This window comes from Ursus americanus, chromosome 36 (assembly GCF_024610735.1).
Source record: "Ursus americanus isolate L20-20 chromosome 36, mUrsAme1.1.p, whole genome shotgun sequence".
Taxonomy (NCBI): Eukaryota; Metazoa; Chordata; class Mammalia; order Carnivora; family Ursidae; genus Ursus; species Ursus americanus.
The window spans coordinates 18,588,273-18,611,346 of record NC_142162.1 but is presented as its reverse complement, the minus strand read 5'-3'; the positions used below and the strand labels follow the sequence as shown (position 1 = coordinate 18,611,346).

Sequence of the window (23,074 nt, the reverse complement as noted above, 5' to 3'; positions counted from 1 at the left end):
TAAAAAATAAAATGGAGGAAGCACAACGCTATACGGAATATCAAAGGGGACAATCTTAACTCTGAACAGGAAGGTGAGGAGAACTTCATGGAAAAGATGACTTTGCACTAGGTCTTGACAGATGAGAAGGACACATGGAAACAGCATATGCAGAGGCACAGAAGCAGAGAAAGGAAGGGAGAGGGAAGGAAGGAAAAAAAGGAAAGGTAATTTAAAAAAATTTTTAATTTCCCCAATCTGATGTGTATGAACTAGGATCTTACTTTCATTGTCATTTCCCTAATTGCTTGTGAGGCTGAACATATTTTCATATACTCATTCATCAGTCAGATTTCTCTCAAGCAAAGTGACTATTTTCTTTACCTATTTTTTTTCCTCCTGGGCAGTTTGCTTTTCCTTATGAATATATACGAATTCTTTATCTGTTTTCGATGCTAATTCTGTATTAGTTGTAAGTGCTGCAAATATTCTTCCCAGCTTTTCCTATTATTTTAAAAAATGATATCATTTGTCAGAGTCAAGTGATTTTTATCTTAATTTAAATTTGATGTTATTTTAATATAGACTAATGCACCCATATTCTTCATGGTTTGTGCTTTTAAGCAACCCTCTCCTAATCCTTGCCTATTTTCTACTAAAAGCTGTAAAGTTTTGCTTTTCGTATTTTAATTCTAAATCCGCGTGAAATGGATTTCACACATGAGGTAGTTCGACTTTATTTTTTCTTTCCACGTGGATAATCCATTGTCCCAGCATCATTTATTGAATAACGCATCCTTTCCCAGTCTTTGTAGTGTCAGCAGTTGCGGGTAGGATTCCCTGGAAAACAGAGGGAGCCGAGAATCCCATGGAGAAGGTTTAGGGGAGAGTGCTTTCTAGAACAATGCTGAGAGAGTGAGGAAGGCAGGACCGCGCAGGAGATGCAGCCACAGTGGTGTCAGCTCATCACACAGGGGGTTCTGAAGCAGGATGGTCCTTCAGAGTTGTCCTGCACAAGGCGACAGCATGGGGCTTTCGTACCCTCACACATAGACCAGGCACTGGGTAGGGCTGCCCCTGAGGAGTGGGCAGGAGCTCTGGCAAGGCAGCTCCCTTGGGTAAAAGGCCTGGGGAGCAGCTCAGCCGTAAGCCATCAACCAGCAATACTCCCAGCAGTTAAGAAAACTTGGATTTTATTTTTTTTTAAGATTTTATTTATTTATTCGACAGAGATAGAGACAGCCAGTGAGAGAGGGAACACAAGCAGGGGGAGTGGGAGAGGAAGAAGCAGGCTCATAGCGGAGGAGCCTGATGTGGGGCTCGATCCCAGAACGTCGGGATCACGCCCTGAGCCGAAGGCAGATGCTTAACCGCTGTGCCACCCTGGCACCCCCAAAAAACTTGGATCTTGACCCAGATAGGGCAATTTGGGTGGCCCACAAAGCACCCACTACACGGCCTCTGTCACAGGACCTGTTTCTCATTTTATTGGCTACTATTCCTTTGGACTCTTTTTCCTATGATATAATTTCCAGATAGGTCTCCTTCCTGTCCCCTGCATATAATGCAATTTGTCAATGAGCCCTCTTCAAATACGTACCTATAACTACACCAAAAACTGCAGATTTGTCAGATTGCATGCAGTACAGTGATGCATTTTCTCTCCTGATATGAATATCTATTACGAAAGTAGTCTCGCTTTTTGTGTGAGTCGGCCACATGACCCAACTAGCTCAGAATCAATATGTCGTCAACTAAAGCTGAAACAGAAATCTCCTGGGTCCTTTATTTGTAGGTGCATATTTTAATCGAACTGCAGGATATTTTCAGTAGCCTCTTGACTTTAATCTTGTTACATTTAGCTTAGGAAGAATTTAACAGTCTTTAATTCTGTCATCTAACACTTCTTTCCATTTCAGGTTTTCTCCGAAGTTGATTCAGAATGCCAACAAGTTATTGACAAGAAAAGATCTGAAGAGGACAGGGGGCAGGGATGAGTCTTGGGACAGGGCAGTGATACCTTGCTACAGTTCCACATGAGTCCGTTAATCAACTGTTGGCCTGGCTACAGACCCAGCGTGATTTAATACAGTGCTTGTCTTCCTAGACGCTTGGGGCAGGAAGCTTCAAGTGATCCTTGACTCTGTTTTCCCTGTCAACTGAAGACCTGATCAGATTCATCCAGCTTTGAGTCCACAGTGATTTGGAATCTATCCCTTGTTACCACCAACACCAACACCGACCTGTTTGATTCTTACCTCCATTTTCAACTGATCACATTCTCACTATTGCCAAACCTACTGGCCTTGAAGTACAAAGTTGATAAAGTTGTGACCCTTTACAGTTCCCCACCTGGAAGAGGTGACAGGAAATAGTGCCCCTGGGGGATGAGAGCATCAATGCAGCCTCCCAGGGTGTCGTCTGCAGAGAATGTCCGCTTAGCCTTGGACCTCTCTGGCATAGAGGCTATCAGACTCGGTAAGGATAATTCACAAGTGATTGTTCTTTTTGAGGCTGCCATTTGTAGTCACTGAAAGAGTGATCTGCAACAGCATTAACCCGTTGTTAGGTGTAAGAGTTGCAGAAGCGGTATCTTACTCCTGGCCACATAGTAAGAGTAGTGACCAAATGATGTGTGATAATAGGAACCAGTGGGAGGGTCCGGGTGGTATACAGCAGGTAGCAGGGCATGAATTTGGGTTTCCCGATTTCAAGGCAGGGGCTTCTCCCCCAATCCAGCTCAACTAAATGGTTGTGTAATGAACGGTCTGTTTCACATGAAGAGGGAAAAAAGCATCAAAAGGCAGGTGAGTTCTGAAAGGGCAGGCTCCATATCTCCGAAAGGAAAATACTGCCCAAAGGACATAAAGAAGGGATTTTTGGGGCGCCTGGGTGGTACAGTCAGTTGAACGTTGGACTCTTGGTTTTAGCTCAGGTCGTGATCTCAAGGTTGTGGGATCCAGCCCTGTGTTGGGCTATGTGATGAGCGCAGAGTCTACTTGGGTTTCTCTCTCTCTCTCCCTCTCCTTCTGCTGCTCCCCTCCACTCTCTCACTCTCTTTCTCTCTCTGTCTCTCATGAGTAAGTAAGTAAATAAATAAATAAATGGTGACTTTTCTCCAATAACACAGACGCTAACATCGTCAACTTCTGCAGCAAAGAAACAAATGCTTTCTTGACTCAGGCTGTTTGTGAGATTAGTCATACAGTATCGCATGATTTTCCAAGACACTTGCTCTTAAAGGAATTAGAAAGATGATGACAAAATAGTAGTGCTGCTCCTTGGAATAAAGCTGCAGCTATGTGACTGTAATACCTTAATTACTTAGTAGATGAAATCCTGTAACTCCACCAATATTTGCTGACAACATAAAACTTGTTATAAAAGCCATATCCTGAAAGCTTAGTGGGTGCTTAAATACAATTTGGAGAAGTAGCCTCTTGGAGCACACGGCAGCAGTAGGCGCTTGGCAGGCATTGACAGATATTTGAAGACATTTATGGAGGCCAAAATGGTTAATATTATGATTAATGGTAAAAAAAAAAGAAAAGTTGTGATCACAGCAACAAATGTCAGACAGGAAACTATCCAAGAATAGCATTCTACTTTCCTGTATTAAAGCAATGCACAAGAATTGGTTGGCAGAAGGCGGACAAGAAAATTTAAAGACTTGCTCATGGTTAGAAGCATATAGTTCCCTATATCTGATAAGTTCTATAATATTCAAAATTATTACAAAAATGGCTAAGTGGAAATTCAATTATTTCTTAAGGATAATTCATCTATATCATTTCCCTCTAATAAAATATTTGCACTTAAAAGATTCTGAATTCATTTAACATAGCTATACATTAGTATGACTGTTTACATTGTCAATCTTGGTTTCCATGAAAGTGGTTCAGCACAGACAGCTCGTCCCCTACCCCCAGAATGTTTGATTCAGTAGATCCAGGGGATGGGGCCTGAGAAACAGCATTTTAACAAGTCTCCAGTTGTGGCTGATAATGTTGCTCGTGCAGGGGCCACACTTTGAAAACCACTGTTGTATACCACCCGGACCCTCCCACTGGTTCCTATTATCACATATCATTTGGTCATTGGTGAATCTTTGTGCACAAAAATAAAAATTCATTCAACAATTAGTTACTAAGCCAGCATTTACATAATATAGGCTGTAACTGTATCAGATGTAATGCCATATATTAGAGATAGAAAGACGAATAAAGGTCAGTATCTGCATCCATGGACTTTATATTCTAGACAGACATGTAAACAAACAGTCATGAGGCAACGTGATAAACGTCATGTGTCAAGCTCCCTGAGAGCAGAATGGAAGTGTTCATTCCACAAAGAGGGGAACCAAATGCTTTATGATGACGGAGGTAACACTCGGGACTTCTAAAAACTGTTTATTTTGAAATAATTTTAGATTTACAGAAAAGTTTAAAAATAGAGTTCCCTTTATAACCTAAACGCAACTTCCCAACATTACACGGATGTTGACATTTTGCACACACAAGGTTAGGACGGATTTTGAAGGGGGCATAGGAATCTATCAGGGTATCCCATGTAGAGAAATAATACATGAATAAAACCATTGAGGCAGGGTATACTAATAATAATATCTAAATATTTTCGGAGAATTATGTGCTAGACGTTGTTCCAAGCCCTTTAAGCATATTACATCACTTATTCCTTACAAAACCCCTATGTAGTTACTATACTACCTACTACATGGATACTACTATCACTCCCCTCTTCATGAGGAAATTGAGGCAGGTCCGATTTTCTGGTTGGTAGCAGAACTGGAATTTTACAATAAACCATTCAACTTTGGCACACACACTCTTAACCAGTATAGAATGACCCAGAAATGGAAAAGTCTACTGTGTATCCAAATTAGGTTACATTAGGGGAAGTTGTAGGCCAGGGTTCTGATAGTGGAAGAAGACAAGACCAGAAAGGGAATGGAAAATGGTAGACAATGGAAGGATATTGTGGTAGGCAGAATTCTAAAATAGTCTCCTAGGATGGGTGGGGGAAAAAATAAATAAAATAAAATAAAATATCTCCTAGATTCCTGTCCCCCGGGGGACATGCCTAGAACAATCCCCTCTCCTTAGGTAAGGAAGGCAGACCCTGGTGAAGATGATGGCATATCACTTCCATGATTCAGTTAAGTTATATAACAAAGGCAAAGGAATTTTGCAGATGTAATTGAGGTCTCTGATGTTCCCATACTGCTGCACTGGTTTGGGGCCTCAAATTCTCATGCCATTTTCCATGTCTGCCTATTCCTTTCCTGGCCTTGACTTCTGCTTTCACTCTTAGGACCCTGTCTCATAGCCCATTCTTTAAGGATCCTGCTCTGCTAGGTAACAACAGGTGCTTTATGAGCAAATTAACATGAATTAGTTTGTGCGTAGCTTTTGGAAATCAATCACATAGCCTCCGCTTATACTGGTATTATTCACCATTCTTCTAGCAACAGTGTTTTCTTTGCACAGAAGGCAAACTTCAATGGTGGGCATCAGGCACCCAGCAAATGGGCCATGCAAGACCCCCTGAATCACAGTCTAGAAGAGTTATAAGCACCTGCCAGGCCTTCTATTTCACCAGCATGTTGGGTCATAAGGTGTACATCGGTGCAAATAGGCTGGGCTTTGTCCATGCATAATGCAAAGTGGTTAATCTGTGACCAGCAAAATACAGGAAATGGTAAGCCACCTCTGGTTTCCATTTCAAGTTTGATCACTTGACTACCCCTCAGTGACTGGCTTTGAGAATAAAGTTGAGTCTCATTTTAAGATTTTAAAAAGGTCTGTTCTGGTAAAATCAATTATGTTGTAAAGTTATTCCAATTAAAAGAATAGTTTCTTTGTTCACAAAAACACTTGGCTTTGAGGACCCATGTTCCATTTCATTTCATTCCCATCCGCTGGCTACATTCAGGTTCCTAAACCTATGCAGAGATTAATAGTTTTAAGGTTGCTTTAAAAATAAAGCATCAAATACCAAAATAGTATGACAGTAATCACATAATATGGCCCGAAACCATTTTCATTCTGTTTCACATAAAACAAATGGGAGAAATTTGCCCATTACCAATTTGCAAACCATGTTTTCTCGTCATTCATCCATCCACCCATTCATTCACTCATTCATTTATTCAACAAAAACATTCACTGAATACATGCCATATGTCAGTTACTAAACCTGATTCCAGGTAAATAAGATGAATGTGACACCATTTCTGTCTTTGGGGAGAACTTTTTTTTTCTTTTTTAATAAAAATAAGGACACATCTGATTCAATTCTGATGTGTTCTATCACCAGTAGAAACAAGTTCCAAATGAAGATGATGAGACACCAACAGCTTGGCTGGAAAAAAACCCACTTCTCTCTGCTGTAAGGCATACCGTTTGAAGGAATATCACCATTCTGTTTAGCTACTCCTAGGCCAATCTTTCACTCCCAGTTACTGCCCTGTCACCTGTAAATTGGAGGGCTGTTTTTAATTAAAGTCAACAACCACAAAAATTTGATTAGGCCAATACATATTGACTATTTTGTGATGTACTATTCAAGAAACTGCAAATCATCCATGCAAAGGTAAGATAGGGCTCTACATCTAAAAGCTTCATGGGAACTCAAGACTGACATACAATGAGAGAATATTATTAAAATATAAATACAAATAGAATAAAAATATTAAAATAAAATATATTAAAATATAAATACAAATAGAATAAAATATATTAAATATATAAAATATATTAAAATCCAAGGCTATTAAAATTTTAATAATTAAAATTATTATTATACATACTAACATCAGAAGATACAGATAATAGAGATCGAAAAGGACCAAAAAATGATAAGGAAATCAGAAAAGACAACATAACTATTAGCTGTAGAAACTAAAACAGCTTTGTAAGGAGAAGATACGACATCAGGTGCTTCAGAAATAAGTGGTAGGAAGAAAGGGGACCTTTGTCTTTCTTTTTTGCTCTATCATTCTTTAATTTATAATTTCATAGTGGAATGACATGAGTGTTAGAAATGCAATTCCGATTTCTTAGTTAATTAATTAAAAATTAAAATTCCCCTGATTAAATTCAAAAGCTCTGGGGTGAACCAGTAGCGAGCTAGACTCCGTGGAGAGTGCATCAGAGGTATCATATATGATCCGGTGACACCTTTAAGTTTTCAAAAAATTAGGTGGAAAATCAAAATAACCCACACAGAACAGTAAGAGACAGTTAAAGATGTGACTTAAAAAACAGAAGCAACTGAAAAAACAAGCAAATGTAGGAGCTCTAATTGAAATCTATATAGAATAACTAACTGTGAATTACTATTTGTAGCCTCACTTCATCACTGGAAAACACCAAAAAGAGCAGATTATTAAATTCATTTCCGCTGGGGCACCTGGGTGGCTCAGCGGGTGGCTCAGCTCAGGTCATGATCCCAGGATCCTGAGATCAAGCCCCACATGGGGCTCCCTACTCAGCGGGGAGCCTGCTTCTCTCTCTCCCTCTTCCCCCACCACTGCTTGTGCTCCCTCTCCCTCTCTCTCTCAAATAAATAAATAAAATCTTAAAAAAAAAAAAAAAAAAGAACCCTATGGTTTGACATTCCTTCTAGTAAATGCAGTCAGGGGAGTAACAACAGGGTGCAAAATCAGTATTTCTCTACCAGTTTTTGTGCCCCCCCCCCCGCAACTTCTCCTAATCATTCTAGGAATCGTGCCTGCTCAGGGATGCAGTCCTTCCCATCGTCACGGCTGTCCCCTCTTGTCTGGCTGCCTCACATGCCTCTTGACGCTGCTAGAATTGTCACCGGGGGCTGCTGCAGCTAACGTGCCAGAGGTGCTGCCCAAGGCACTACTGCCCACGTCTCCCACTTCTCCACTGCTCCTAAGGACGAGTGAAATCTCGTTCATTCCACCATGTTCCCTGCCTCGCCGTGCTCTGACAGCACCTGGAGCTGGGACTCTTTGTCCACAAGTTTGTTACACTCTATTAATGCAGACCCTGCCTTCAATATCTTAAGGAAATTTTAGTAAAATTTCTCTTTAAATTTTCACATGGCTTTTTTGGTGCAGTTCCCTCTCCCTAGGACCCCGGGTGTGAGGCCTGGGGGCTGGGTCAGCAGAGAATCTGGAGGCCATACGTTATGCTATTTTCAGTGTTGTGTGTCCCCCCCTCACCATGCGCCTCAAATCCTGCTTTCCTTAGGAGGAGCCCCGCCCTGAGACCATTCTCTGAGCACTCAAGCCAAAGCCTCTTGACAGCTCTAACCATCTAATTATCCAGACATGCCTAGACCTCTGTCTGAATCCTAGGGAGACTACGCTTACGCTCAAGCTGCACATGTTATTTACTCCCTCCCCCGTTCCTCGGGGCTAACCTGGAAACCAACAGCTTTAATCAACCACAAGATTATTTTTGGGTTCTCCCTCCAAATGCAGAATTCAACCTCAAAATCTTGACTTGGATTAGAAACGAACAAGCAAAAAATCTATATCATAACATTTTAGGAAAAATATGTGACGCCTGGATGATCCAACTTACTGCCTTATCATGGATAAAATCGTGTTACATGAATCACAAAAATCTGAATCTCAAGTTCTAAAGCCCCCACTCACTTGCTTAGCATGAAGTCCAGTTTTTTCTCAGGTTCTTCCTCCCCAGCTCTGTCCTTCAGGGGTCCCACAAGGTTTCCGCGCTCAGGGGCCTGGCTGCTGTGGACACCCTCTGCTCTGTTGCTCTAACACTCTTTGCCCTTGGGTTTCTAACAACCTCTTCAGACTACTGAAGCTGGCTTGGTAAGAAAGGTCCTGCCTCTCCACATGCACCCCAATGTTTATAGCAGCAATGTCCACAATAGCCAAACTATGGAAAGAGCCAAGATGTTCATTAACAGATGAATGGATAAAGAAGATGTGGTTCATATATACAATGGAATACTACTTAGCCATCAAAAAGTGAAATCTTACCATTTACATGGATGTGGATGGAACTGGAGGGGATTAGGCTGAGCGAAATAAGTCAGAGAAAGACAATTATCATACAGTTTCACTCATATGTGGAATATAAGAAAGAGCTCAGAGGATCATAGAGAAAGGGAAGGAAAACTGAATGGGAAGTCATCAGAGAGGGACACAAACCATGAGAGACTCAACTCTAGGAAACAAACTGAGGGTTGCTGGAGGGGAGGTGGGTGGGGGAATGGGGTAACTGGGTGATGGGCATTAAGGAGGGCACATGATGTGATGAGCCCCGGGTGTTAAACGTAATGGGTAAACTACTGAACTCCACATCTGAAACTAATGTTGTACTATATATAGCTAACTAAATTTAAATTAAAAAAAAAAGAAGGAAAGAAAATTCCTGCCTCTCTTGAACAGTTCCTCTATACTGTAAGACTCTCGGACTTCTGGTGACAAAGTTATTCTTTCCCTTCATGCTGGAGACCCTTTCCCCTAGTGTCTAGGGGCACTCGTAGGAAAATGAGGACACGTCTGTGTACAGACTTTCGGCCCAGACTTATTCCCTCATGATACTTCCACTGTCCAGCATTCTTCCCTATTGCTCAATGTCCTTTAAGGACCCCACAGTCCCTCTACCTCTTATACACCTCTGAATCCCATTTCTTTTCTTTTCTTTTTTTTTTTTTTAAGATTTATTTATTTATTTGTCAGAGAGAGAGAGCACAAGCAGGCAGAGTGGCAGGCAGAGGGAGAAGCTGGATCCCCACTGAGCAAGGAACCTGACATGGGACCCAATCCCAGGACCTGGGATCATGACCTGAGCTGAAGGCAGACGCTTAACCAACTGAGGCACCCAGGCACCCCTGAATCCCAATTCTAACCTAGTTTCAAGGTCTTTCCTGTAAGGCTCTGGGCCATATAGAAAGCATCTGGTTCAATGTACTGGAACAATCCATGACTGTGGAAGAAACTCCAAGTCCTTCTGTTAAGAGTCCAGAAACTCCATAACATGCCCTGGCAGGGGGCTGAGCTACCTGGGCACACAGAGAAAGCCTAAGGGGATGTATGGCCTAATATCACAGCCCGGAGCCCCCCCAAATTTACTAAGTAATATGGGCTGATTTGTGTTTGAGAATTGTCTAAGGGGAGTTACTGTCCTTGTACGTGATCGGACAGTAGATACAATAAAATAGGCAGTAGCAATCATTTGCCTGATGAGTTCTATCAAGAGGAAGAAAGTAGGCCCGGGGGATCCGCTGTTTTCAGAAAGGAACCTCTCCCACATAATCCATGAGGAATAAGACAAAACATCTACCTTCAAAATCACTACTTTGCTTTATCAATTTGATAAAATGCTTTTGGTACAATTAGCGCATTAAAAGCTTATTTTTTTATGCCCCAACCAATAATGCTATGAGGCAGATGGTGAAAAAATATGTTATCTATTAATTAAAAAAATTGTTTTCTCTTTGAGACTTTTCAGTGACTATGACTTGTAATCACAGTGTTAATTCTGTTATTTTCATATATCTTTAGAGTTACTTTAGACGGATGCATGTGACCTGGGACTGCAGATTGCCACCCTCGCTTTAAATCTTGAGCTCCAAACCCAAGAATAGAAAAGAAACATGAGAAAAACAATTCAATAGAAGGTGCAATCCTCAAAACACAATTGGATATTAATCTGGGAAAAAATTCACATACATGGAGCTGGCTCCGGATTTTAAAACATCAGATTTTGGTCATGGTCCTGGCTTTTGAAATGTATTATTTTTTGAAAAACAGAATTTGAATGAGAGAAACACCCATCAATTATTCTACATGGAAACTGACTTCAAAATACAAACTATTCATTGGTAGAAAATCTATTTCATATCTCATATGCTAATTAGCTATTCTTATTTTGCAGTGATTGAGAAAGATATTTTTAAATTCTTTTTGTGTTTTTCACAAAAAGCAACTGAACACAAAATGACAGCAATCACGGTTAAATAGGAGAGCTTTGTTTTTAAAAACCAGCTAATTTTTTCCAAATCCATGGAGGAAAAACTATCGCAAGAGTTCCAATTCTTTTACTTCCTCCATTTTTGAACTTTTAACAATAAGAGACAATCTACCTAAATTTAGAGGCATAAAGGTCACATGACGAAGAAATGAAATGGCACAATTATCATTTATTATCAAGATAACCACTATTCTGTAGCAAAACAGCCACCACACATTCTTCTTTACCTTGTTGCTCATTTAAATACCATTCTGTCTTCCTACCTTTCTTGGTCTTCCCCATCTGCATCATCTTGTCTTCCATTTGCCCCTCCAGACCCACTGTCCATCCTTTTCCACCCTACCCTTGGCCCTGGAAGGCTGACCTTGAAGACCACATCCACCGGCTCCCTTCCACTCTGCCCTGTGGTTGGTTCAGTTAGAGGTTTCCAGGCAGAAGATCAAAGGAGAGAGAGGCCAGGATCTTCAGTCCCATGAGCTCGGCCACAGGCCACCGCTGCTTCCATGGGGCCCCTCTCCGTGAAGCTCCCCCGTCTGCGTTCCAGTGACTGCTGCTTCCCTTGTTCCTTCAGGCTGAGGGCTATTTCCTATCAGGACTTTTTCTACCAGGAGCCTTTATAAAGCTCCTTCTTCTCTTGATTTCTGGATAATGCTCCATCCTCACCCAGTCCTCCCTGTCTGACTAGTCCTCTGTGGGCTCTGCTTTCCCAGCTCTCTAGCGAACTGCTTTTCCCTGCTTAACAATGCAGTCTCAGAGCTGAGCTTCTCACGCCATTAAAGGACATGGGGAAAACACAGGAAAATGCAGTTTAGCTGTAATCCCACCACACACACTAACCGCTCTAGGTGCATGTTTTTTTTTATTTTAATTAAAAAGTCATTAAATCACTCATTAAAAGGAGTTGGGGATATGGATGAAATAGGTGAAGGGGATTAAGAGATACAAAGTTCCAATGATAAGATCAATAAGCATGGGGATAAAAAGTACAGCATAGGGGAAAGGGTCAATAATACTGTGATAATGTTGTAGGCAGCGGACAGTAGCCATACTTATCCTGGTGAGCAGTGTGTAATGCCTAAGGTTGTCAAATCATTGTGCTGTACACCTGAAACTAATATAACATTTACGTCAACTATACTTCAATGAATAAGGGATAACCATTAAATAAAAGTAGTTAAATCAATCTTAAACATCATAAAAGTGACACATTTACTGCGACCAGTCACATACTATAAAAATATATAAAGAGAAGAAGTTAATACTCTTCCCTAATGTTCTGGATTCTTCCCCTTCACCTCATTCCCACCATCACCCTGCTTTGCCTGCAGATAAAGAATGTGAACAGGCTGGTCAGTCTTTGTCTACATCTGCCTCCATGATATTCAAGCCCATACCAAACATACATATACTCATATATGAAGAGGAGTGATACAAAACTGTCTTTACAAAAACTGCAAGCAGGCTGTACATCACCTTGCCACTTGCTAGGTACAGATCTAGTTCAATACTTGGAACAGCCTCATAGTATTAAACAGTAGAAATGCACTATAATTTATTTAACCACTTCTCTACTGATGGACATTCAGAGTTTTTCAGCTATTTTTGCCACTACAAACAATGCAACAGTAAACACCCTTAAGCATATATGTTTACTGGTGCATCTATTTTTGTAAACTAAATTCCAAAAAGTAGGGTTGTTAAGTCAAAGTTACATATAGTTTCAATTGCCACCCCCTTACTTTCTTAAAAGTATATAGCAATGTATTTCTTCACTTAATTCTTACATTTGTTTTATATGAGTATGATAATGGTATATGCAATTTTTGAATCTTATTTTCTCTCAGTGTGAATTACAGAGACCTTTCTATGCACTATATACTTTCTGTAGGAATCTTAAATGGTTGCATACGTCCATTAATGTTATGAAGTTTCTTTAAATTTTTATTGGACTTGTATCAAACCTCAGTATTATTGTAGGAAGAATTTCTATCCACTCCCTGTAATATGTGCTCAGAGAAACAGAAGTTTTGACAGTTGCATTAGATATTAAAAAATCTATCCCAAGTGTGTGTCTCAACTCTTAATCAGTTGACATGAACAACGTCTTTTGATGGCCCTTCCGATTGATCAAGTGACTCATAATATCAAGAAGAACTATGCCTGGGGCCTCTGCTTTGACCACCCCCACAGTGACTTCAATCAGAGGACAAAGATCATGAGATTGCTGAGGAGCACACAGAAACACTGGGCACTTTCCTGAGTGCGGCGAGCCGAATCCCATGTGATTCTTCTGGCATTAAAAGGGTCTATTTCAGATCAAAGGTAAGAAGAAAGCCATCAAGACAGGAAAGAATCTCAGCCCCGAGGACACCGCTGTGCAGGTTTGCAGCACCAGAGTCCCTCAGTCCGAGAAAATACCATATTCCACAAAGGCTTGGGAATATTCTACGGTAGCTTCCATCCCCAAATAAAACATTATAAAACCAATTCCAAAGGGAGAAGGAGGGAGAAGGCAGTGTAAGCTAGGGGGTGGGCGTGGGCATGAAATGACAAATCTGGCCACCATTCACTGTTAGTGTACTCTCTGTTTGATCATATCACCACAAGAAAAGAAATTCCTGTGTGTTGCCCTGGGAATGAAGAGTTAAGAAAATTTCAAAGCCAATAGGAGGTGGACCAGTAGCCTCTGTGATGCCTTTATGCTATTTCCTGTGTGGATGGCAATATTGGCTTTAACTCTTGGTCCTGTGAGGAGGAGAAGCAGATTTCATTCTTTCCTGGGAATTACTACATGCCCATAACACTAAAGAGTCTTCCAACTGGAAACAGATCTGATTACTTTTGCCAGACTTAATCTCTTACTTGAGCAGTTAACGAGAGCTTTCAATAATCTTAATCACATCACTTCAATAAAATACCTCGATGTTATTTCCACAGGAAATAAATGTCCACAGACCATAAACCCAACCTAGTTAATAGCTAATGTGGGAGACAGGTGGGAGTTGGGTCCAGATAAAGGGCCACTGTGCAGTGATAGCCAGTAAATTTATGCCCCTCTACCCCCTCCACCCACCATCCAGGCTGCTGGGGATTCTCTGAGGCCTCTGCCAGGAAGGGGTGAGAAGGGAAATAAAGTGAAAGACAGGCAGCTAGAAGCAGGAAAATTCCCACCAGTGGCAGGAAGTCACTGAAGGATCCAGACTATGAAGAGAATTCATGACCATGGAAAAGGGGAATAAGGGGGAGAAGAACACAGGAACAGAGGATATAAATCAAAGACCCACTATCTGAAGAACTCCCTCCCTTCATGCTTTTCAGAGGGACAGTGACAAGAGACAATGTTTGGATGTCCTGGAGGAAGGTCCCAGCAAAGGGGAAGTCACCCACACCAGAAGAAAAAGTCTCTTCTCCTCCTTTCCCATTCCTTCTTTTATAAGGTTAGAAGCACGCTATTATGATTATAAGGACTGGCTACTGAAAGTGCAATGGAGGGCTGGAGCCAAAGGAAGGGGAGTGGTTCTGAGCAATTGTGTGGAGAGGCCAAGGGAAAGTGTGACCACCCACTGAACTTACCACTTGGTGGGCTCATGGTCAATCACCACAGAAACTGAATGTCCTCTGTGTGCCTGCCTGGACCCAGATACAATGGAGGTTTTATAATATTTTTCATAATGAAAAAGGGCAACAAAATAAAAAGATACTCTAAATCAGGAAAAAAACAAGATTTACTGAAGCTCAATGTATTTAATGTCCAGTTTCTGGTTGAGTGACACACACAATCCTAGACGTTGGTGTGGTTTCTAAAAAAAAAAGAACCTTTAGAGTGGAAGCAGCTATTCCACACCCAAGTCTCCAGAAGTTTCTCATCTAACAGCCGCACAGACCTCCCTTTCCAAGAATTCCAAAGGCTCCGGCATCCACAGGGAGAAAGAATTTTCATCACTAGGGTTCTATATGATACGTGATAAAAAATCTATAATTCTCTGACTTTCCTGGTGAAGTGGATTGGTTATATCATGAAAGTAGCAAGTCTTCTCAAAGTAAGATCAACGTATTGCAAAAATAAGATCAAAAGCATTTACCACATTTTTAAAGAATGACGCCTGGATCAAAGATTTAGAGAAATTTAAAAAATGTCAAGAGTCAAAATGAACAGAAAGCCATTGAAATTCCTCTTTCCTAGATAGAGATTTTTATCTCAGAAATCGTGCGTGATGTTTTCTCTAACCTTTAAGAGACCATATATCATATTACGAACCATTCCCTAGACAAAGCGCTGACCACATGCTGTGGGAGTTACCCCGGAAAAGAATCCGGTCCCTGCACAGCGGCATACGAAACCCTGAGCCCCTGGCCACATTGGCCTGGAAACTGTAAGGAATACCGGAGGGGCATGGGTCTTATTTAACCCACTTATAGAACCCCCAAAATACCGGAGGGGCATGGGTCTTATTGAACCCACTTGTAGAACCCCCAAAATACCGGAGGGGCATGGGTCTTATTGAACCCACTTGTAGAACCCCCAAAATACCGGAGGGGCATGGGTCTTATTGAACCCACTTGTAGAACCCCCAAAATACCGGAGGGGCATGGGTCTTATTGAACCCACTTGTAGAACCCCCAAAATACCGGAGGGGCATTGGTCTTATTGAACCCACTTGTAGAACCCCCAAAATACCGGAGGGGCATGGGTCTTATTGAACCCACTTATAGAACCCCCAAAATACCGGAGGGGCATTGGTCTTATTGAACCCACTTATAGAACCCCCAAAATACCGGAGGGGCATTGGTCTTATTGAACCCACTTGTAGAACCCCCAAAATACCAGAGGGGCATTGGTCTTATTGAACCCACTTATAGAACCCCCAAAATACCGGAGGGGCATTGGTCTTATTGAACCCACTTATAGAACCCCCAAAATACCGGAGGGGCATTGGTCTTATTGAACCCACTTATAGAACCCCCAAAATACCGGAGGGGCATGGGTCTTATTGAACCCACTTATAGAACCCCCAAAATGCCGGAGGGGCATGGGTCTTATTGAACCCACTTATAGAACCCCCAAAATACCGGAGGGGCATTGGTCTTATTGAACCCACTTGTAGAACCCCCAAAATTATTTTCACATAAAATTTTATATCACACTAAACATAGAAGCCAAATTAGCTCTTGAGCACCCCTAAGTAAAACATTACAGTAAAATACACCATAAGAAAAACAGAAAAAAACATTACTTCATGCTCATTTGGGAAATAAAGAGTCCAAAAAAAAAGAAAGAGAATCTGAACCAAGTTTCTTCAAGTGAGACTAAATTCGTCCTTCTTCTGGTAAAAAAGGAAAGTTCTTGCCATAAAGTAATGATGCTTATAAAAGTGATTATTAAAAAACAAAAATGAAAAACCTCTTACAACAGACAGATGAGCAAAGACACAGGGGGCTTTTGCTCTTCTGCTTAGAGAACCCCAACGAACCGGGCCACTTCAGCAGCGTGAGCAGCAGAATTTAGGTCAAGGGGCCAATTACCCAGGGTTAGCATCAAAGGCAGAGACAAGTTGCTACTGCTTTCTGCTCATTCCTGTTCCCTTTGAGAGTCCTGAGTTAAGCAACCATGAGGCAGCTTTAGAGTATGCCAAAGAACACTATTTGACCAAGTATTGCTTCTGGAAGCAGCTACACCCCTGACCCTTTAAGTCAGCACCAGCCTCACCGTTGCCACACTCCCCTATACCACTCCCAGTTTTCTTGCTGCAAAGTGAACTAACAGGCCTAGGAATCTGGGTGCCTCGTTCAGTCGCCAGTCTCTGAATAGCACAAGCAGATTACTGTTTGTGAGCTGCCTGAGAACAGATGCGAAGTATCTTACACAGGGGCTTACCTGGAGGTGACTGGTACTGGGGCCGAGCTGCGGTCTTTCCGGGACCCAAGCTCTCTTCTAAAGGGTCCCCAGGCACCAACCGCGGTTGGCCTGCTCTGAGGGAGGTCGAGCTGGCTCCTTTGGTCTCCGTGACCTTTGCAGAGGTTGGTGGCTCCAAGGTGTCAGCAGAGGAGGACCCAGAGAAAGTACTTTTCTTTCGGCCAAGAGAGTCATCAGGAGCCACTTCCCACTCACCGGGCAGTGGAGGGAGCTGGAGGACCCCGTGATGCTGCTCAGGGCTGGGGAAGCTTGGAGACAGAGGCGAGCGAACAGGTGCCATCCGCTTGTGTGTGCCGGACTGGGAGGATGAATTATTCAGTAGTATGTTGAGCGCTGCCGGGGCTGGGGGGGCCGGCTTCCCCTCATGGCCCCCGGGCTGTGACCAGTCAGGACCTCCGCTGTGGGGGAGGTCCAGAAACGAGGTTTTGGGATCCCTCGGAGACAGTCCAGCCTTCCTCTTGCCTCTGGCTTCTGGGAGGGTGTGGGTGGCTGGTGTGTTTGGGGGGAAGCCCAGCCTTTTCCCTTCACTGGCTTCATCTAACTTCTCACTCTCTATCACCTTCAGCAGGACCTTGTTCACAGCCCCCTCCATGCTGGCTGAAGTACGTTTTCTGTCCGACAGCGGCCATGACCCGTCCCCTTGCTGCTCCTGGCCCTGCCACCTGGAACCATGAGTCCCAGCCTCGGCTCCTGGAAGGGTGAGCCAGTCTGCTCTGGGTAAAAACTCAGCCTGGGCCGCTGGGCAAATGGCAACGCTTTCCTCGCCCTCAGGATGTGTTCTAACTACTCTCTGCACCTGAGAAGACAGATCCTGGACTTTGGCCACCACTTTGGAAATAGGCTTCTTCCTGCATGTATGCTCAGTAGACTTTTCCCTCTGGCCCTTCTCTGCCGCTGGACGCTTCTTGGAGTCCTCGTGACTTTCAGACAAACCTGTCTGCTGGTGCACCAGTCGGTGAGGGCCCCTCTCCAGCACTCCAGCACCATCATCTCCTGGCTCTGTGGAGCTGCAGTCAGGGGGCGGCCCTCCTCTTCCAAGCCCGGTGTCCTCAGAAGACTTCCTGAAGCTCCCAAAGCCACGGCTGGCATCCAGCGTCCTGGGGATCTCTGGGGGGCAGCTCTCTCTCCACTGCAGGGAAGAAGCCAATGCCCCGCTTGGGAGCGAGGTGCCTCTCTCATTTAGAAGCCAAAGATTAGGTCTTGTCCGAGAAAGAGGAAGAGATTTGCTGAAGCAGATCTGGTCCTTCCCCATCTGAGGAGCCGACTGATGGCTCCCACGCCCTTTTCTTCTCGTCCTCTTCTGTGGAAGCACCTCAAAGCTCCCTCTCCTTCCTCCAAACCTCCGCGGCTTTCTGTTCCCATGGGCACTCCTCTTATTGAGACAGCCCACGGGGGGCTCCCCTGGCCAGTCACCAGCACTGTGGAAACAGTCGTCCTCAGGGGCCAGGCTCACAGACAGCTCCGGCAGCTTTCCCTCCTGGTTCCCCATCGTAATCCCCAGGATGTGGTCTGAGCTAAGCAGATTGGCCAGAAGTCTCTCCCTCTCTGCTGTGAGTTTGTAGAGCTCAGTTAAAATGTCTTTTGTGGGAGTTTGCTTGAAAAATATGTCGCCTGGATGTTCATTTGGCTGCAGGCTGAGGCTGATGACGTCTGACCCCTCCCTGACTTGGTAGCAGTTATGAAACGCTTTATTGGATCTGTCTAGAGTTACAGTGCCCTTGTATGAAAATCCTCTAACTTCCCCCCTTGGAAGATAGAAGCTGATGTAGCAGACTTCAGTAATGGGCTTACGCAATTGGAGGGTGCAGTGAGTGCCTTCCATTATGCCTACCTAATTATTCATGCCTTGGAGATGCTGGTCTGTGGTCAGGCTTCCCAGGCTCCGGTGGTGGGGCATGTGATGGTGGCTAGGCAGGGAAAGCAGCTGACAGTCATCTCCAGCAACAAGACTGTCTGGTAGAAGAAGAAGGGAAGAAAGCAGCTTGTCAAACTGAGTGCATAAATCACACACCAACATAAATAAAAGCGGGGCCATGACTTATCCTTTCTCTCTGGCTGATCTCAACCAACTCAACTCACCCCAACCAGAGGCTGACTGCAACCTCTTCCCCACTCCCATCCCTCCCCCCATCCCCTGGCCAGAGCTTTTCTACAGCTGAGAAATGGCAGAGTGCTCTATTTTAGCCCCAAGACAAAAGCTCCTTTTCTCCAAAAAGGAACTCACCATACACCCTAGAGCAAGTCTGTCAACTTCTCTAGCCTTCAGTTTGTATTTTTCTATTAAACACAGCTAATACATCTCCCAGAAATCCTGAGGAAAGGGGACTTTGGGATCCTTAGAAAACGTAGACATTTCAATAACTTGTGTTTGGAATATTACTTTGCAAAAATGAGTGAAGCTTTTTTAATCTCCAAAAAGCACCTTCTAAGATTTAAGACTACTTATCTATTTAACTTAAAGCAGTGTTGGGGAAAGGTATTAGGCCACAAATTTGGAGCCTTTTCTGAATACAACTCGTACATTTTGCCAAAAGAGCTAAAGTTGAAAAATTTTAGGATTGAAATTTAATTAAATAATTCAGGACTCTTAGTCAAGGTTGTTTGGGTTTTTTTCTCCCCACTTCTTGCCTATTTGAGGCCAAATGGAATGGTAGAGAAAAAGCAAGTATCTATAAGCCACTGCTGGCCCTGTGTGGATTTTCCATGTCTTTACCAATGAACAGCTAAAATGTCACATAAGTGGTGAAGGCAGCTGTGTTTCTCTCCTAAGATTTGAGGAATCCCAGGAGTGTCTTTGTGGTTAACGTCCCCCTCTCCCCCCAGGCCAAGCATGGGGCTTAGAATTCTATATTACAGCACTTCATTTCTTAAATTAAAGCATTTCCCAGTCTTCAAGACATCCATGCCTAAAAGAAAATCCCACTGGGAAGGGTAACACAATAACCATTTACTAACTATTGAGATCTTCAGTGCATTATTTTCCTCAGGTATTTGATAACTGGATCCAGATAATAAAAGCTACATAAAAGTACATCTTGAGTGGCAGAAGAGAGAAAGGAGGAAGCGTTTTGTAATAGAACCTCCTTGAGGAAGACAGATAAAAGGTGATAAAAATGAAGATTAAAAAAAAATGCATACAGCTGCTGGTCAACCCACAAGCACCAGGAGGACTCAGAGTACTCGGAGAAAGGGAAAGTAGAACACCATTTTAAGGGCTAAGAGAAAAGATGTGTTAATGCAGAATTTTTTATCCAGTGAAAATATTCTTCAGAAATGATGGTGAAATAAAGTCATTCTCAGATGAAGAAAGAGAAGTAGTTGCTAGCAGACCTGCTCTAAAAGATTTGCTAAAAGAAACTCTTCAGAGAGAATGAAAAAAGGAACTTGTAACATCAAGAATGAAGAAAAAGCAACAGAAATGGTAATGTCTGTGTAAACACAGTATTATTCCTCTCTTGAGTTCTTTAAAAAATGTTTGACAGTTGAAAACAACAACAAAAATAACATTGTTTGGTGGGATTGCAATGTATATACATATAATATACATGACAGCTACAACATTAAAAGGGTGGGAAAAGGGACCCATATGGTGGCAAAGTATAACAGCAATTTAATTCTTGATACACTGTGAAGAGTAAGGCATGCATATTTAATCCCTAGAGCAACCACTAAAAGAGATATAATGAAGAATACAATTGATACATTAAAATGGAAGAATTAAAGAAAAACATTCAAATAACTCAAAACAAAACAAGAAAGGGGAAATGAAAGAGAGGAACCAAAAAATAGAGGCAACAAACACAAGTAAATAATAAAATGGTTAATCTAAAGCTAAACATATCGATAATTACATTAAATGTAAATGGTCTACACACACCATTAAAAGACAAAGATCGTCAGACATGTCTAATACGCAGTTAAAGTCACGGGCTTGGATGAGGTTACTCAAGAAGAGTATACAGACCAAAAAAAACCCCAAAGGTTGTAGAACAGAGTACTGGGAACACAGATATTTAAGGGATAAATGGAGGGAAAAGAGACTTTAAATGAGGCTGAAAAAAATGTGCAATAAGATAATTCTCCATATTTTGTAGCTACAGAAATTAAGATTCAGTGATCTAACTTCTTACTATGATTTTAGTATAGATCTGTAAACCCTAGCCCTAACACCTTTTAATCAGTACTGCCAAAATGAGACCGGAACCTATGTCTCAGAAACTAGTGTTAGATTAAACTGGAGGGCTTCCATAAGATAAGCAAGCCTTTTTTCCTCCCTTCCCTGACAATAACAGGAGTCCAACACCCAGTTATATCTTTAAATTCTTAGCTCCAGCCTCATCCATCATCTCTTCTTAAATACCTGTTGTATTTTCTCTCTATTGCTACATTTTCTTTTGCAGGGGAATAGTGTAAAAATGAAAGTCATAACCATGGTATTGTACCATGCTGAAGACCTTTCTTTCTTTTTTTTTTTTTTTTAAAGATTTTATTTATTTATTAACAGAGAGAGAGACAGCCAGTAAGAGAGGTAACACAGGCAGGGGGAGTGGGAGAGGAAGAAGCAGGCTCCCAGTGGAGGAGCCCCATGTGGGGCTCGATCCCAGGACTCCGGGATCACGCCCTGAGCCGAAGGCAGATGCTCAACGACTGAGCCACCCAGGTGCCCCATGAAGACCTTTCAACTAGGGCTCAAGTGATAGGGTGTAGAAGATAAAAGGAAAGATGTTGGGGTTGTAGATTTCAACACTGGTCATGTAGTTTGTGCCAGGACACATAGCAAAAATAAGTCCCTACCAATTATAAAAGAAAAAATCCCATTCTTGGAATTCTAAAATTAAAAAAAATATATTGCACATTTTTACCTTGCTTTCAAGGTAAAATACTCTTCTACCATTTTCGGGGGGTTCCAAATTCAGGTGCAAAATGGCTTCTTCATGCCTTGTGTTCATAATTTCTGAGTTTCTTTTTTTTTTTTTTTTTAAAGATTTTATTTATTTACTCAACAGAGATAGAGACAGCCAGCGAGAGAGGGAACACAAGCAGGGGGAGTGGGAGAGGAAGAAGCAGGCTCATAGCGGAGGAGCCTGATGTGGGGCTCGATCCCATAACGCCAGGATCACGCCCTGAGCCGAAGGCAGACGCTTAACCGCTGTGCCACCCAGGCGCCCCATTTTCTGAGTTTCTAATGATTGTGTAAGCAAGTATGGAAGATATTCCTAGTGCCTTTCTCTGACCTTATCATTTGACAAACAGTTCAAGGAAAAGGCATTATCTGCAATGAAAGGAAGGGATTGAGAAGTGGATTGTTTTAAAGTGGAGTTGCTTGAAAAAAACAAGCTTCTCTTCTGAATGCACAAGAGCACAGGTGTTGATACATCAGTGGCACAAAGATCATCTAACTTGCCTGAATTTAGCATCCTCAGGACATCTTAGAGGGTAATTTTGAACATCCAAAGTCCAAATAATCTAAGATAAAGAACATGAACAAATCTTTTTCAACACTCTTATTTCCCCATTCTCTTCCATAGTTTGAAATTATTTTTATCAAAATTGTTATGCACATCCTCCACTATCATCAATGAATACTTATAGAGCTGCCTCTAGAGCATAGAAGAACTATCCACACTTTTCCCCAATCTCTCTTTCTCTCTCCCTAAAGACTCTCGGGATTCAGCCATCAGCCTAGTATCCCTGCCAGTGTCTGTTATCTGGATAAATGCCCCTCATGTATTTTCTTCTTTCCTTTGTGGAATGAGAAATTTAATCTCTAGGTTTCTAATTCATTAACTCAAAATATTATTTGGTGACACCTACTAGCTAGCCAAAGAACTACAAAACTCCTCCTCTTTGAAGAAAAACATATGACCCGAGTAAAGGAACTTCAGCCTCAGCACTCTAGTGGGCACCACGTCAAAGGCAGGCTTCTGAGCAGGGCAAACACTTCTCTGCAAAAAGCCATTAGCAAGTCAAGAGTGCCGTGCTGAATCATCACACATACTTTCCATCTGAGAAACCAGAGGAAAAAAACTACAAGTCTTGGGAGAAAAAAGCAAAATAACAAGGAAGCAATATCGAGTGGGGTTAAATACACCAGCACTATAATTCCATGCTGAGTTCACAGGACTATTTCAAGCGGCATTGGCTCATTCTGCTTTGACTAAAATACAGCAGCTCTGCAGGC

At 42.3% G+C, this 23,074-nt stretch overlaps 1 protein-coding gene across 1 annotated transcript in view; it reads right to left on the bottom strand.

The window, feature by feature from the left end:
- FMN1 (formin 1) overlaps nt 1-23,074 on the bottom strand; it is a 403,510-nt gene that overhangs the window by 367,846 nt on the left and 12,590 nt on the right. Inside the window, exon 2 of the mRNA XM_087859297.1 lies at nt 16,855-18,846. Within this exon, the coding sequence (XP_087715423.1) occupies nt 16,855-18,715 (1,861 nt within the window). The 5' untranslated portion in view covers nt 18,716-18,846. The remainder of the gene's footprint in view (nt 1-16,854; nt 18,847-23,074) is intronic.